Here is a 17209-nt window from a genome sequence, read left to right as displayed (position 1 = left end):
GGGGAAAACTTCGTGAGATAAATTATATTCAAATTACGCTGGTTGGCTGGGCAAACGGCGGTGCGGAGGAGAGCAGGTGAAATAAAACTGGTAGTTTGATTCGACGTATTAATCATAATAATTCAGATGTCAAACATGTTCCCATTAAGAGATCGTATCGCCGCCATGTAGATGACAAGGTTGGAAATACACGCGTTATTAACAGATTGCATCACGGCCGAGCATTTATCTCGGCCGTACGCTATGTCCTTCCTAATCACAACTTTGGAAGCGAAGAATGGAATATGTAAAGTGATTGACTGCATTGTGAGAGGAAACACACACACACACACACAAAGTCGATCACTCTGCTCGCGCTCAGCAGCGTTTTTGCATATATCGTAGAAGGGAAAAGCGTCTACTCACGCCGCTCAACCCGTCAGGCTAGAGCTTTTCAAAGAGCTACTTCTGCTAGTCTACAGTGTAAATAGTTCTCTACTCTCCACGGCGCCGGCCATGAAAAATTAGAATGAAATTGTTTTCTCTAGTGACTTGAACTTTTAACTGGAGCACATACTCCACCTACCGACGCCAACGCTGCAATCGTGTTTTGAAATTGTGAAACCCGAAACCTTCTTGCCAATGATTTGCTTTCGTTAGAAAATCGATTTAGCGGTAGCAATCGGAATTTAAATAGTTTTTTTCTTTCAAGAACCATCGAGACTAATTTTAAGATAAAGGATCTGCTCTGAAACTTGAATTTATTTGGCCAAAATTAAGGTTTATTTTCTACGAGCCCCAGTCGGTTTGGAATTTCATGATGAATTTGACCCAAATATACGAAACGAATAAATTTCACAACCCCGTAAATCGTAAATTCGACTTTCATGACGTCAAATAGCGTCCGTTGATCGTTCGTGCGCGAGCCCGTTATTCGCACGCCATTACATGAAAGTGAAACGCGAGCATCTACAAACATGTTAAACGCTGTGAATTAGTACGACCAGCACATCGTACGCCATCTAAATTAATCGAGAAATAGAAATAGTGGCCGTGTTTAACGCTTAACCTCCCAAGTTGAATCGATTTCAACTTTTTGCGCGCGTGAACCTGTTTATATAAAGTAAAGTAAAGTGACTTCGATTACTGACCTCCTTAGAATTCATTGTGGGGTGCATCACGTTGGCAAGCAGTCGCCCAATGGACATAGGCGACGCTGCTGGGCCGACTGAGCGGTCGATTGTGGCTCTCGGCGACCGAGGCCCAGTATAGGGGCCGCTCTGCGGTGCTGCGTGTCCGTGGGGTTGAGGCAGCGGCCCTATTGCGCCACACTGGCCGCCCTGAAACAAAGACGCGGGAAATTTATTAATCATTATTAATTATTTTCACAGATAAAAGCTAGAAATTAGAAAAAATGTTTTAATCAATTAAAATACGATCTATCGGTTTGATAAAAATGCGTTGATATTGAAATTTTTCAAAACCCCTTTTTTAACCATTCCTATTTGATTTTTTGTCCTAGTCAAATGTGTATGCAATGAGATAAATCTTCCTCTACTGCGATAATAGCATTATTACCCTCAATATTTTTTATTTACTTTTTCTGTGGACTACTAGATCAAGATTATGATTAAAGTACATGAGATGTGAAAAAAACAAGACGGTTTATTGTTTGCGAAATTTAGCAACAGTTTATCTCTACAATGTGCAATAATGAAATTAGGACCGAGGAAAGTTAAACTTCATATTTTGCCAATTGTCTTTTAAAATTGAACGGTTTGACAGTGATTTTATTGCTTGGTTTCAATCCCTCTCGTCACGATATATCAAATGGCGTGAGAATTTTGAGGAAAAGATTCCTAAATTGTGAAATAAATCGTGATTTTTACAGTACGGAGACAATGCTTCATTAGCAATTGAGCCAATTTCGTCCAAAATTTGAGCGGCAACCAGGAAATATCAAGCTTCTCCTCATTTAAAGGTAGTTTTTCTAGTAAAGGTAAAAATTCTTTTTCACAGAATTTCTGTAAATCTTATTTAATTTAAGATGAATTATTTTATATTTAAAAGCACATCAAAAAAGAAAAATTAAGGAATGTGAGCGAGAAAATTGAAGTGTCAAGTTTTTGCTTATTTCTACCCTCCGGCCATTGACTAAATTCCCTAATTCTCCTTTCAGTTGTTTTAAAGAATTAAAGTATACCTTCTTAGAACATTTTTTTAAATCCTTCCCTTGAATTTAACCTTTCCGATGATACGGCTATTTAATTGTCCCCACATTTATGTGAATAATGAAACTCACAGCTTTGAAACCCCCTGGAACCCCTGAGAGTGTGAGAATATGCAACCGGGCGCACTTGCATGCGCCGCGGAAAGTCTACCTCCCTCCGCTCGCTTGTACAATTATTATGACGGTCGAGCCACTCCCTAAATATTATACAGAAAACAATCCATTCGCATTCCGAACGCAAGTCAAACATACACACATCACGTCCTGCTTCTTATATAGCATCACGAATTCTTGGAAATCCGATCTACACTCGCAGCCCGTTTAATTTGCTCGATTGTTTATAATTCCCAAGGCCCCGCACGAGGCGTGAAACTGGTCCAAATACGGCTGAATTGCGCGGGCATACATACACACACACCCCACGGATAGTTATATGCAAATCAGCGTTAATTTTTCAAGCATTATTAAACGAGATGAAAAGAGGAGAAATAATAATTGAATCCGCGTGCGTCGATTACTCAAAGGTCGCCCGGCTGCACCTCGGGCGGCTCGTTGGGCCACAACAAATAAAATTAATCTGCACAGCAGGCCGGGCAGCAACACGCAGCGGAGATCATCTCCGCCACTTTTTATCTGATGTGCGAATTTTACAGCTGAGGCGGTTTTCAAGAGTGTGGGCACCTCCCCGGCGCTGAGCGTACGGAGCAATGCTTTATTGCTTTATGGCGTAATATAATATAAATTAAGCTACCGTGCTGCCGCCGTAATAGCTCACTGTCTCATAATATATGGACCACGCGCGTATATTTTCGGCCGCCAAATCCTGGTTTTCGGCTCGTTTTTATTGTCATCGCCAGTGGCCACTACCGTTCCAAGGCCGCTTTTCCGCCTCTGATTTAGCACCTCTGCAGATTTTTATCATTATTCTCGGGGGCTTAACAAAAGTCGTAATGAATAATACGAGCACTCTCTCTTAAGTAGAATTATCCGGCGGGCCGCTCCTAAATTCCCGAAAAATGCTACTTCAACAGACATTAAACTACCATTCTCTGTGGGACAATAATTAAAATTTACCGCCTCACGGCTGACGAGACAGCTTTCCCCACTCCCGCGAGGCGGAATTCCGACTGCACGAGGTGAAAGCAAATATGTGCAGACGAAAATTGCAAATTGCCCAAGAGGGTGGGCAATATTTGCGCAAATTTTCCACGCCACCATAAATCGTCCGCCCATTCGCCGAAACGAGACAAACGCCAGCAAAATCAGCGAGCAACACACTTTTCGCTTGTTAGAAAACGCGCGTTGTGAATTATTGAAACACGCCCGCGACAATGGCATTGATCGATTTCAAGCCTTATTTCCTGAAGGTCTCGCCCCCGTTTGCAGAGGATGTCGGCCTGGCCCGGCTGGCTGCGTTTGATGTAGTTTCCGACGCACCGAATTTCCAACGGCTTAATTACTATTAGAGGCGGGGTGGGGTGGGGTAGGCCCACGACGCCGGCCGCGCCCTGACAACCACGCCTGCCGCGGCACGTACCTCTTTGCAACGCTCGGTCGGTCGGCAGGTCTGAGGTGCCTGGGATTTCGCCCGCGGCTAGGTTATCACCTGTTCGTCACTCGCGGACGATTCACCTTTGCGCAGTGCAGCGAATTCCACCTGCTCATGTCAACTCGAGTACGCCGCGCTTTCCTCTTACCTGCTGCCGCCTCTCTTCAGAGTATAATGGGCACTCGAATCCCGCGAGAGAATGCGACTGACTGCGTGGAATGAATTGCGGCGAATTTCCTCCGCATGATTTCATTTTTTTGTTTCGTTTGAAACTTTGAAACGTGTACGAAAGACGGCAACGTCATTGCTTGCACGTCGGGAATTCTCTCTTGTGAATATATTTTTGAAAGATTTTCGCTTGTGCGACCGTTGAGAATCAAAGGTTAACAAACTACTGCGAAAGAATGCCGATTCAATTTGATATGCCATCATGTCTGTTTGAATACTCGAAGAAGTTATGAAAGATGATGAAATAATCCTCAAATGATCATTTGATTTTATGTGATTTCGTGTATGTATATTTCATAGAGATAAGGACACTTTAAGGTGCTTAAAAATAATGTTCCCCGCACAATTATACTGTATAAATGGAACCTCAAATATTATTTCTTGGCTATTCAAAATCTATCGATGTTTTTCTGTTCTTAAAGTAGAGCTTTGAAGGCCAACAAATTATAAAATTTTGCAATGTTAGCTATAGAGCAAGAAGTAGTTCATTGAGATCATTGCTTGTGAAATTTAGCAACAGCGTTTATCTCTAAAATGGCCAATAATTAACTCAGGATAAATTTCAGATTTTACAAAATTCTCGGAAAATAAATCGCTTGATTTCGATCATTCTCGTTTTGGTCAATCCAATAGTGTGCGAATTATGAGCTAAATTTCCCATCTGGAGAAATAAATTAGGAAAAAGTGCTCGCCACTTGATAGCATGAGCTGATTTGCTCAAAATTTTAAACGAAAATCCAGAATTTGTTTAGCTTTTCCCTAATTTGTATGTAGAATTATGTCAACAGATTTTATTACAAATTTACTGTAAAGCTTTTTATTTAAATTTAATTTGGCTTGGGGACTATTGAAGCAATCAATGTTATTTTCACAGAAAATAAGGTTTTTTTAATATACTTTTGAACATTATTTAATGTAGCATATTCATTTCGATTCAATAATCCAGAGTTAAAGTCACCACTTTTGCAGTCGTTGACCGTCCCTGTAGCGTCTTTTATGCAGACAAAACGGCACAAAATACGCTGATGTATACAATTTTAACTGTGCATGGAATTAATAAAGTGATTGCGCAGATTCTGCACACAAAGAAGAACACCTGTTTGCATTCGTGGGCATTATTGTGAAAGAAATTTATGAAGCCAAGCCTTTCATAACAATAATTCACTCGAATGCAAGTATAAGAAATGCCGTGTTCACGCTGGATGGGGAAACGCGGACGCAGGCGAGGTCAGAAATACACATTTTCCCTTAATCAAAACACAATGAGGCCGTAATCTGACCGTTGATAAGGCCAATTTGCGTTAATGTTGTTTGGCGCGAGCGAATTATACCAATAAACAAGGCGCGAGTGAGAGATTTATCAATGAATGAACAAGTCAAAGAAAGAAAGAGAGAGAAAAAGAGAAGGAAAATATGCAAATGGTTGTGAGAGAGTTTATCTGTCGGAGCAATCGCCAGGCACGAATGAATACATTTGTGATAGCGAGCTGCATTGTTTTTTTACTTTATTTTTTTATATATATAATTCAGCACGCAAACGCTCGCTTTATTTCATGTATTTATTAAGAGATTACGAGAGGGAGAATTATAATTATCTCTGCTGTAGCTGCGAGTGTGGGAAAAGAGATATTGTGTGTGTGTTAGTGCCCGCTTTTCGAGTTCACCGCACTGATTGATTACCTCCTTCTTTTTCACAGCGCCCAGCCTTTGACCTTTTAATGAGGCTCATTTTTATGGCCATTGTGTTGGGTCGCCATTTTTCCGGGACGCACTGACAGCCCGACAATATGATCGCTAAGCGATTATTGATCAGTGTCAATATTGTGTAAACACGCCGCATTATTTTCGAAAGCAGGATCTGAGAGAAGAGCCACGGCCGCATTTGGCCAACACACACGCCTTTTTATTCTTCTCACAAAGGACCGCGCGCTGTTGTCAAGGGTAGGAGATAGGAGAAGATGCCGCTGCGTGCATTTCACTTTCTACGGATCATATTGCACCAGCCGGCGCATGTATCTCGTTATCGATTGCTGGCATCAGTGGGCACAAGAGAACAAAAAAATTCAAGAAGCTCCAATTCCTTTAAACTGATGACGTGTTCACAAGATCACACTTCACACAGCAGTTCGAAGCGTTTAGTGTGACGAATGACTTCTTTTTTGGGGAAACAATATTTTAATAATTAGGAATTAAAACCAAAAAGGGAATTACGCTTTCCTACGTGCACTTATTATTCTTGCAAGCATTGAGACAAAAAAGATTTTAAAATGGAATGATTGAATCACAGGTGGCAGCGAAGCCACTGATGGAAAATTAAAATGCAGACGCTAACTGAAAATTACATCCTTGACAAAAACGCGAGACACAACACAGGCGTGCAATTGTTTCCAAAACGACGTGTGTGTGCAAAACAATGAGAAAAAGCGGTGTACAAGCGCACAAACGAACGAGAGCGGCGTGCAAACTCGCCTTGACATTTGCGACCGGGTGTGCGGGTAAAAGCTGCGATGACTGCAAAATTGCGAATAATGAAATATAAATGACATCATCGTCGCATTAGAGATGAGATCAGAGAGAGAAAGAAAGAAAGAGGTGGGTGTCTGCTGTCTGGCGTTTTTCGCTCGTCTGCGCCGAAACCAGCCGCAGCCAGCCAGCCAACACCTTGCTTGCTTCGTAATTGTCCGCCGCCAATTCCAGCCCGCAGTGATTTATCGCTAAACAATAGCTGATCAAATTATCCACAGAGAGAAAGAGGCGCCGCGCTCGCGAATAAATAAAAGTGTAACTACATCGCAAACACCGCAGCAGGTGCCGAAAGAGAATCCCTCAAGAGTGCTACACACTGAATAACATAAATCTTGCTGGCCCGCATGAAACTGCAAGGAGTGAGTGTTTCACAAGTAGATATTTTTCCTCCACACCTCTGAGCAATTCGTAAACCTCTGTTTATTTGACCTTTGTGTTAAGTTTCAGTCTGAAAATCTGCAGGTGTTAAGTAAGTCACTTAAATTATGAAATATTATAAATTTTAAATTAAATAGAATACAATTCATACTCCTTTTTTCGAATAAATTTCAAAATATTCTAATTTTAAAAATCAAATCTATTATTTTTGACAAATAATTCGATTTGTAAATTGAGTATGTCAAATTAGCAGCTGAAATCAGCTGCGTGCAGCTTGAAAACTATTTTCTTGTCACTCAATTTTTTTTTCTTCCTGGTCTGCCTGAGGACCCGAGCAAAATTCAGCAGCAACGTGACTCTGCGCACACATGCACGCGCCCGGTGTCTCGAAATAGAGTGAAACAAATAAAAAAGCGGCTGGTCGAGCCGCCAAAAACCGGAGCGTCTGAATCGAGACGCGAGAGAAAGAGCCTTGATTTGAATAATTAGAGGCGATCGACCCCTCCCAAGAGAGCAGGAAAACGACCGGACAATATGCTGGCTGGCTTTTTGGTGACGACGACCGTTTCAAACGCGGCCGCATGGAGGCCAGCAGAGTGAAGAAGCGGCTGGGTGTGGCACTTAGGTGTGGTTAGACCTTTTAAGGACATCCACGCATATACCCGAGAGAGCGAGAGAGCCAGCGACGTGTACACGCTGCTCTCTCGGGATGAGCGCATTCGTGAAATCAGAGATGGTCTGCGTGAGGAGGCGAAAATATCGCCGAACAACAAAGTGCATGTCACACTCACCAACGGTGAATTACCCGCCGATTAAAATTTATAAACGGCGCGTATACATATTTCACGAGCAGTTTTCATAAATATAAAACACATTTTTTTTCCCGCGGCTCGGCCGGCCGGTCGTAAGTGGGAAGGAGAAATTGGAATTGACAATGCTCTGAAATGGCATAAATCACTTTCCCACACACGCATGCACAAAAGTGGCATTATTCATTTCGGGTTATTTACATTTGGGTGGAATAAAATTACAATTTTCTTCTCGAGTCGGCCGCCGCCGCGTCGCTATCATTTTTATTGCTGTCCGGCCGTCCGATCTTTCCGAGCCGACCAGATCGACCGTTAATCACGAGATTGGGCGCACGGGATTGTTTCCTCCAGCACTTAATTCAAGTCATGACTGATTTTCGGCTCGCGGGACAATAAAGCGGGCTTTCATAAAGAGCGTGCCGCCGCAATCATCGTTCATTACTATGCAACATCCATTCTGACTTCGATCGATCTTTGACACATGCTGAATTTCAGCTGTCTGTGTTTTTTGCCCCTTGAGACAATTCACTTTGGCAAGGTGAAAATGCATCTGTTAACTCCCGACCTGAAGGGCACAGCAACACTTCTTGATTGTTTTAGAATTCAATCAGCTACAAGATATTTATTCCGAAATTTATGAAAATTCAGGAGTCAATGTCCCCGTGGCTTTATGGAAATGAACGTCTATTTTTGCTAATTAGTGTGACATCACGAGGAAGAAAACCGAAAATTTCAACGTATGCTAAAATCATGACGTAAACCCTGCTCAACAGCTCCCGTGGATTTTATTTACACCAACTCCTATTACGGTGCCTCAAGTCAAATACACACTGCACTGTTTTAAATGAATCCAGAGGCTTTGAGCCTTCAAGTGGCTTGAGTGATAATTTTCTCGGTCGTAAGATTTTAGTAGAGAAAATTTAAATTTTCCGCAACTAATTAAGCAGAAGAGCTGCATCTGCATAAAAAGTGATGATTGCGCTGTTGTACCATGTAGAGTTTAAAATTCTTCAGTTAAATGAACTGAATTTAAGATAAAGCTCACGAGGCAGGAATGCCGATGAGCACAATTGCTTCATTAAAAGAGGCAAAAATGTTTATGCGCACAAGTCGAATTAAACGCAATTATCTTTTCTTTTTATTGCACGCTGTGCCGAGCAAGCAAGCAAGCAAACATCAAGAAATAATTTCCCCCAACTAATTAGCAATATGAGCGTCCGGAACAGTGAAACCCAATTTACATTGAATTGCACGCAGGTCCATAAAGCTGACCGCTTTTTTATTGTGCCAGGCGGCGACTGCGTTGCACACATTTTTCCGGCGCTCGTCGCAGCAGCAGCAGCAGCAGCACAATCAGTCACTCACTCTCGGCGTTTTGGCACAGCAGGTAATTACCGGGCAGATGCAAATGAAGCGGCTGCTTAAATCCTCATCGCCGAATGGTCCATTTGCATACATTTACGACTGGCCGTTTCTTTTCCGAAAGAGAGAGACGTATGTTTTATTTATGCTTTTCAAACTTCGAGAGAGTGCAAAGTGTCACCATGGGGCTTGTTTAGCGTTTCGGAAAATTAGTAGAGCAGGTGCTTCATTAAAATTAATAGCTTAATCCGCGAGTATATCCACTTAATTGGCGATTCCGAGAAGCCGAGTGGCGCTGTCGGTGGCCCCTCGGCGAACCCTACAAGGATCTGTCGCGAAAAACGGAGACTCAGGTATTTTAGTTGGGTCCTCAGCTCGCATGAAATATTATACGTTAGAGTAATATTTCATTCTTGCCCGGGCTTTATAAATATTATTAAAATTTTATAAGCACCGCTTGGCATTGTGCAGCCTGAAATTTAGTGCTCACTAAAGTCGGTGGCATTTTTGCGCCTGCATGCATTTACTATATACGCACACGTATAGTTGCTGAGAGAAATTACGACTGCCGGGGCGGCGGACGCTCGCAGCCCCAGATATATGAGACATTCTGAAATCTTACAAAATGCTTATACAATTATTTATCCGCCACTTTAAAGGCAGCTAGCGCGCACTCGTGAATCTCAATGAATAAATCTGGTCGGTGCCGCGCCGCGTTGAACAATTTGCAATTTGAGTTTTGTGCTCTCTTACATAACTTAACTCTAATTCAGCATCGCAAATCTGGCGTGAGTGCTTTATGATATCCGCGTCCCTACATTGTTACGCAAGAATCATGCTATACGCTTCTGATAAATCGCCATTTGCGGCGCACTTTTCTGCACTTAGCCAGCAATTCAGACGAGTTTGCCCATCGAAGCAAACCAAAACAACATTTTGATGCAATCTCAACATGGATACCTAAAAATACCGCATGCTTAAATTTAATATTGATCTTATTCTAGTGAATGATTGGTCGTTAGGTTTTATTTAAAATACGAAATTTACGTAATCGATCAGCCATAACTCAAAGATTAGCCAAAAAAATAATTAAAATTTCCATTTTTGCGGATTTTACGGGACAATTTGGCAAATTTTTAGATTGCAGTAGCTCATTTTGAGTTGGTGCAGTTTAAAAATCAAGGCCGATCGTAATTTGAGGCTATCTATAAAGGTCAAAGTTAACCGACGCTCATTTTCAAACATTTTGGGGTGCTATTTGAGATTTTGAAAAGCAGCGCCATATTTTAAATATTCGAAACCCCCTTCAAAAGAGGTCTCAGGGTACGTGTAAACACGTGTGAAAATTTCAAGGTTGTGTTCGGCTTCGTTCTCGATAAATTCACTTTTAAATTTCGATAAACACAAATTTTTCGAATTTTTTCAAATGTTGCGAGCGTTAAATCTCGAGTTCTAACCGTCAGAAATGCAAAAACTGAATACCGTTCGACTTGGATTGACTTTCCCTAATGAGCTGAATGGTTTTTAGGGTGATCACCCCCCAACCCCTATTAGAGAAAAGTGAATATTTCAAATCGTTGCAATTTTTTATTATTTCATGTATGGAATTTGATTTTTTTTTAATTATAAACACAGTTTTAAACGTGTTTAAAAGTCGAATATATTTAATTCTCTTTCTAAATAGCTGGGATTTGGTCGTCTCCAAATTTATTTTAGGCGAAAACCACGTACAAAGTGTCTCCGCAGTGTTGGTTTATTTTAGTTGTCATCCGCCCGCTGAGAAAGTTTGTGCGTTACTTCGGAAATTTACTATACTAATCCGATTAACCAAACAGAAAACGATCAAACTTATTTACGACCGTAAGATGCTACTTTCTACGGGCCATGGCAGCTTATCCCAGCACTGACTGGGGAACTAGTCCGTGTGTTCGCCGCGACAACAACTATCAACGTTGCGAAGGAGCAGCGCGCGAGCTTTTATATTTTAGCTGTGGTCACGCGGTGACATTCGGCGGAGCGGTACCAGCACTATTTCAATGTCACTGGGCGCGTGTTTTGTACTGTTTGTGTTCGACGCATACATACACACACACAGGCAGTTTGCAAATCCGCCCAGCGAAGACAAAAAGCGTGGGCCGTCGTAAAAAAATCGGCGTTATATTTTATATCGGTCGGTTGCGCGTGTAAAATGGCCTTCTCAGTAGCAAATGACACGCACTCATATGGGCGCTTTTATTTACTGCCATCGTTCCTCTTTCGGCACAGTTTCAATTACACTTTTTACAGTCCGTCTCCGTCGCGCGCGCGATTTGCACCGCGCACAATGGATCGGAGGAGCTAGGCGGAGCCGCGTTTTGTTAATACACACTCTCGCGATCGGCCGCGGCAGCTGAAACCCGACACATTTAAATATTGCTCCACTCGCGCCCGCATAATTCACTCCACAATGATGGAGGAATTTAAAACGTCGCTCCAAACACTGCATTTATCATTATCATGCGTGTTTATGTGCAACGCAAGTCGTTTTCGGTTATATTTTCAAACGATTTTCCTCAAATTTGAACTTTTGCACTTTTTATTTGCAATATGCCTATAAAATAAAACGATTAATTGAGGTGTTTATCTAAACAAAATATATTTATTGATGCATGACATTAATTAACGTCATCGGTCATCATTATCATGTTAAAGATGAGCTTTACAGGCCAAAAATTAGGAATGTTTTTTACTGTTGCCCATAGTAATCAGTTCAATGAGTTCACCGTTTGTTAAATTTAATACAATTTTATTTCTACAATAAGGTAAAAATGATTTTACACAAATTTTCTCTTAAGCTTTGCTTTAACTGCCAACTTTGTCATTTTGAGCATTTATCTTATAAGGAAAACGAGTGATCAATCCTGCAACACTTTTTATTGATGGCTGGCTGCTATTCTTACTTAACATATTGTTATGTAAAACCAACAAGCAGCCCAACAATCGATCCACCAAAGGGTGTCAAGGTCTGAAACTTTTGTATTGTTCTCGTCTCTACTTATCCTTTGAAAGTAGATTGATGCATTTTTGCAAATTATTAGAAAATGTACAGCACTTGGTAAATTTATCATTGCAAATTTTTATTGCTCTCGTCGAGATAAAACTAAAGGCGTATATTTTATGACGGGCAACTCCTTGTTATGATATTAAATTTTATTTCTTGTTGGGAGCTCACTAATTGAAAAGCAGCGAGTTTCCTAAAAATACAGTTCTAGATCAATTGGCTTCATCATCATAATGAAAACAGGAGAGATTCTGGTCTACATTCCTTTTGAATTTTTTAAACTTAAAATATTACTCTGAAGTTGACAGATTCCAGCTCTTAAAAAAAAAATCAAAACCAAGATATTATCTAATTTATATATCTGTTAAGCATCTCGGCGAATTTAGTCTCTAATTAAGTGCTCATCCTTCATTAAACCATGCATGGTTCGTGGACACTTTGAAAGGCAAACAAATCTTAGAAAAAGATCCGCAGTCGTGTTAATTTCATGGCCTTAATTATTTAAATTTATTATGTTTGAATTAACTAACTACCCGCAAGCCCATAAATCTTGGACCGCGTCCAACGAGCTGAATGAAACGCTTGACCACTCTTGCTTGCTATGCCTATTTAATTAAAATTGTTGTGTCCCTGAAGAATTTAATTGGGCACTGGGCGGTCGCTAGAAAAAGCTTTGAATGCAAAATTGTCAAACCTAAACGGCCGATTCTCTTCTCTAAAAAGGGTTGGTTAAAATACCGGCGGGCTGCGTGATGAAATTCTGCATTCTTAATTGAAATGAAAGAAATTTGTCTTGAATGGAGTGGGTCGTAAAAGCCAACTTACAAGCGCGGCACCGACACAAATTCGGCAGTGGCTTATTTACTCTCTCATCTATGCGGATTATGATCGGCTTTTGAACCCGTTGGACCAGTATTTGAGAATGTGCGATTATGTCTCTGGCGGCGGCAGCGGCAGCTCTGCTTGATTGAGTTGTTCTCCGCGGCAATAAAAGAAAATATTGTGTATGAGAGATGGCTGTGCGTCGGATGAAATTCTCAAAACGGTCGTGGAAAAAGCAGCGAGCGAAAATTAACCTGCATCGGCGGCCGCGCTCGTCGATCTGCAAAATTCAGGGCAAAAAATAGAAATTGCGCCTGCCTGCCGAGAGACGAGCTTTCCTCTGATGAAAAATAATGCTCGTGCATTCCAGCTTAGCGGATAAATTTTTATTATTGTCAGCAAGTGTCGCGGTCATTTTTCTGCCTCCAAACAGAGCCGCTTTTTACACACGCTGAGGTTGTCCGCTCGCATTTTTGCTTTCTACACATATATATCTGTCGCTCTGGTTTCTTTATGCGTGCACATTTTTAACGTGCGTCCGCACAGCACCAAGGCGGGGGGGATGAATGACATTACGTACTTTCCTGCTAATTGATTGAAAAAGCGAGTTTCTGCTCGGAAAACAACAACACAACAGCAGTCCTTGCTTGGAATTATTGTGCATGTGCCGAGATAATATCGAAAGTGGTACGTGGCCATAAAGCTATGCGGCTTTTTGCCATCTACGGCCGTTTCATTCAGCATTGTCCGTTTAAACGCAAAGGGAAACTCGCAACATTTAAAAATTAGACCTCAATTGACGAGATTTCTCATAAAAAGTTCGCCTTCGACTGTGCAGTACATTTTTACTTATTTATCGTTGAAAGAATTGCGTCAATGGCAGAGCAATAAATTTCCACTCGATTTATGTGCACGCGTTGCCACGATTTGCTCAGTTGCATATACGCCGCTTTGAGAGACACATGAGGTTAAACCCATATGCATGAACAACACAGAAATAAAGAGAGGCGCGGTGAAAAGAGGTCACTCCGCAAACAAGCATTCAGATTTTTATCAGTTTTACCTACAAATTGACTCTCATCGTCGTTGTCTTCGCCGCAGCGTGCAAGACAAAGGCTGTACCCTTCAAAATGGTGGCACTTCTCGTAATGTGGAATATTGTGTGAGTCAATGAAATCGCGGTGGAGTCGAATTTGTTCGCATTCTCACAGCACATGCAGACGTAATGTCTTACTCTGGCGGAGCGAATTTCTCAGTTCATGACATGAATTATGGGAGGGAAATTGCGAGCGCCAGGAGACCGAAAAGCAATCCACCAAGAGTATTGTACAATTTCCTGCAGCTGCTCTCGATTTCATATATATGTGTTTCTACGTGCGCACCGTGTAATTTATGGGATCGAAAAGGAATAACCGCCGACGACGGCCGCGAAGCAAGATAAATAATAATATTATTTTCAATTCGGAGTCGGCCGATCCGCAGCTTTTGTGCAGCGCTGCTGCTGCATATACATATTGAGATAATAAATCAACTCATTACGCTGAGTAAAATTGTCATTTCCTGGGCGGTAACCCTGCTCTTTTCACGAGCGTTTTCTCTCAGTCGGTCGGCCGGCCCGATGCCATTCCATATTATAGCCACACACTACACTGCCCCCACAAACGCTCTCGAAAACAGGATGCACCTGTTGCTCAAGGGGCCAGCTCCTAAATTCAACCCTCGTGCCCCGCCTTGGCGCTTGCACTGAATTACCGACGGCAGTAAATTCACGCTGGCATCTGCTGGAAATTAAAGACGGTGATAATATCGTTTAATCGCCTTTGTGTGAGTGTGTGGAGACTTTTTCTATTATACGGCCTCGGCCACTTTTACGACCTTTTGAAATTAGTCCTCGTTCTACTGATTTTCACTCGAGATTTCTAAGCAGCTAGGCGTAAATTCTTGAGAATCTGCACGATTTTTCACGGTAATAGGAATTTCTAAGGTGTCTTGGAGACGCGAAAATATCATCTAGTTATTTTAAAATACATTTTGAAGCTCATAAATTTACCTTTATAGAAGAAAATGAATAAAAAGGGTAGTCTAATCTTGTTTAAAAGGGTTCTATTTATTGGGTATTAACCTTGGCGCTTAATTGGTTCCAAATTCTACCCAAACTATTTTTATAACCATCGGTATTTTGAGCCCTTCCTAAATGATTTGACTATGCTCAAATATTGCAAGATCTTGTCAACGCAATAAACATAAACAATATCGCGCCCGGCAGCGAGTGAGGAAAGAATGCTGCGTTGTATGCGCGTCTCAATTTTCCCGAGACGTCTGATATGGGACACGAGTAATGTCATCACGAAACGAGATATTTTGAGCCGCGCAATAAACCCCAGGTAATCGCTTGAAAATTAATTTTTACGAAGCAGTTGGGCCAATCGTCGCTGCGACCTCGCCGCGCATTAGGTGAAAATATGGACCCACATTTATCGAAGTACATAAACACGTCACGTTGAAGAGATAGTTTGGGCTTCTAATTACCAAGAACAACAGCTACTAAGCCATCTGGGAGCCAGGATGATGAATACGCCCCGAGTGGACGCGACTTTCCGAGTTCCGAGCTGCTTTGAACCGTTTAGCCGCCCTGGAGATATGTGTTTGTTCAGCACACGGCTTTTGATAGACGCACGCGGCGACGTGTGGTCCCGACATAAAATAGTCACTTGATGGTGCCCGCGAGCCGGATCACCAATAGCCCTTTCTCTGCGCAACTGCACATTAAAGCTCGGGTTTTATTTGTCAGCATTCCAAGAGGTCGCGCTTTATCTCCGGCTCGGAATTATGTGACGCTAATTTCCACTTTTTTAGTGGAAATCTACGTTAATGCCTGTATTTGGAAGTAATATACGAAGATGGAGGAGATGGTCAATTGACTATTCAATCTCCTTTTGGAAAAATCCTCAAATTAAGTTCAAGACAGAAGGAAATGAACCAAGAAAGAATCTGGATCTACATTGTTTGGCAGGAATACTAAGAAAATTAAAACAAGTGAGTGAAAAAAACAGCTGTTTTGATTATCTATGTTTCTCACCTTCTGAATTACCTGCTTCATAAATAATTTGGAAGAATAAAATATTGATAATTTTAATTTTAACACATGAAATCAACCCGTTGGCTCACATTGTTATGGCAATGGAAGATATTTGGCATTTTGCGGATCTATTCCTGGCTGCCCAAGTGTCAAAGATAGCAAAAGTTAGTAAGTAAAGTGCCTCGAAATGCTCAAATAGCTCAACGGGCTGGTAGGAGGCGCCACTAGCTGGTTTTCTCACCTCTCCAGCGGATTTAGAGACAAATGTCTGGCATTTCAATCAACAACCTCGGTGCGGGGAGGCAAAATGATGGCCACGATTGGACCCAAGCCCCTCTGCCTCTGCGGCCACTCATTGTCAGGCCCCATGTCATCCGCTCAGCGGTGTCATTGGGCCCGCGCGGGAAGTGCTGAGCAGAGGTTAAAGAACTGGATGAAAATAGCTCATGTTTTGAATCATTCACCGACAAGAAAAAAATAAATCTAGTGTGTAGCACATCCCTGGAAAATACGTACTCGCCTGTGCTGGAATCGCATTTGGAGGTCTCTGTCGGCTCCAATCACGTGTGTCAATTGTATAGTCAAGCGGAACACTCACCTGCAACAAAGGAAAGATAATGTCAGTAAAGTTTTACGAGCAAAACAATCCACGTCAGGATTTGCTATTGTTTTTCTGCTTGGGAAACATCCCCAAGGCGAGAGAGTTTAAGTCGGTAAAAAATTAACGCAGCATTAATATTCAAACATGCGGCACTCGACGCATGCTGTTCGCGTCAGGTGTGATTTTATGTACCAAAGAGCGATGTAATTGCGCTTAAGAGCTTTTTAGCATGTTAATATAATTATCGGATCGCGTCCCGCGCCGTCTCGCACTCAGCGCGGTGCGAGTGAGAGAAAAGAGTATAATATGGTCGTGCGCGTGGTGAGCCGCCTAAGACACTGACTGAGAGAGCGAGAGAACGGTGCGATTTGCATGCACGCAATAAACGCGCCAATAAAAATTATCAATCACAACATGTCAGTCGGTGGACATGAATGCAAAGGAACGAAAGCTAGGCCGGTTGGGCAACCGCGGCTTTTATTCTGTTCCAACGGGTGTGAGATTAATTAGATCGAAATCCAATCAGACAAGGCTGTATAGCGTGCACGGAAGAGTGGATTGTAAGAGGCTTTATCGTGATTCTTCCGCACTTAGCCATACAAATTG

The 17209-nt window shown here is 41.9% G+C and overlaps 1 protein-coding gene across 2 annotated transcripts in view; it reads right to left on the bottom strand.

The window, feature by feature from the left end:
* LOC135942532 (Krueppel-like factor 6) overlaps window positions 1-17209 on the bottom strand; it is a 111273-nt gene that overhangs the window by 65455 nt on the left and 28609 nt on the right. The window contains exons 2-3 of one of the 2 annotated variants that reach the window (XM_065488680.1): window positions 16519-16600; window positions 1131-1319 (exon numbers count right to left, since the gene is read on the bottom strand). In XM_065488680.1, the coding sequence (XP_065344752.1) occupies window positions 1131-1319; window positions 16519-16539 (210 nt within the window). In that variant the 5' untranslated portion in view covers window positions 16540-16600. The remainder of the gene's footprint in view (window positions 1-1130; window positions 1320-16518; window positions 16601-17209) is intronic. The other variant, XM_065488681.1, reaches the window with a different exon arrangement.

The sequence above is a fragment of the Cloeon dipterum genome, chromosome 4 (assembly GCF_949628265.1).
Source record: "Cloeon dipterum chromosome 4, ieCloDipt1.1, whole genome shotgun sequence".
NCBI lineage: Eukaryota > Metazoa > Arthropoda > Insecta > Ephemeroptera > Baetidae > Cloeon > Cloeon dipterum.
Note: the sequence above shows the minus strand (reverse complement) of the source record. Positions and strands in the feature narration are given on the sequence as shown.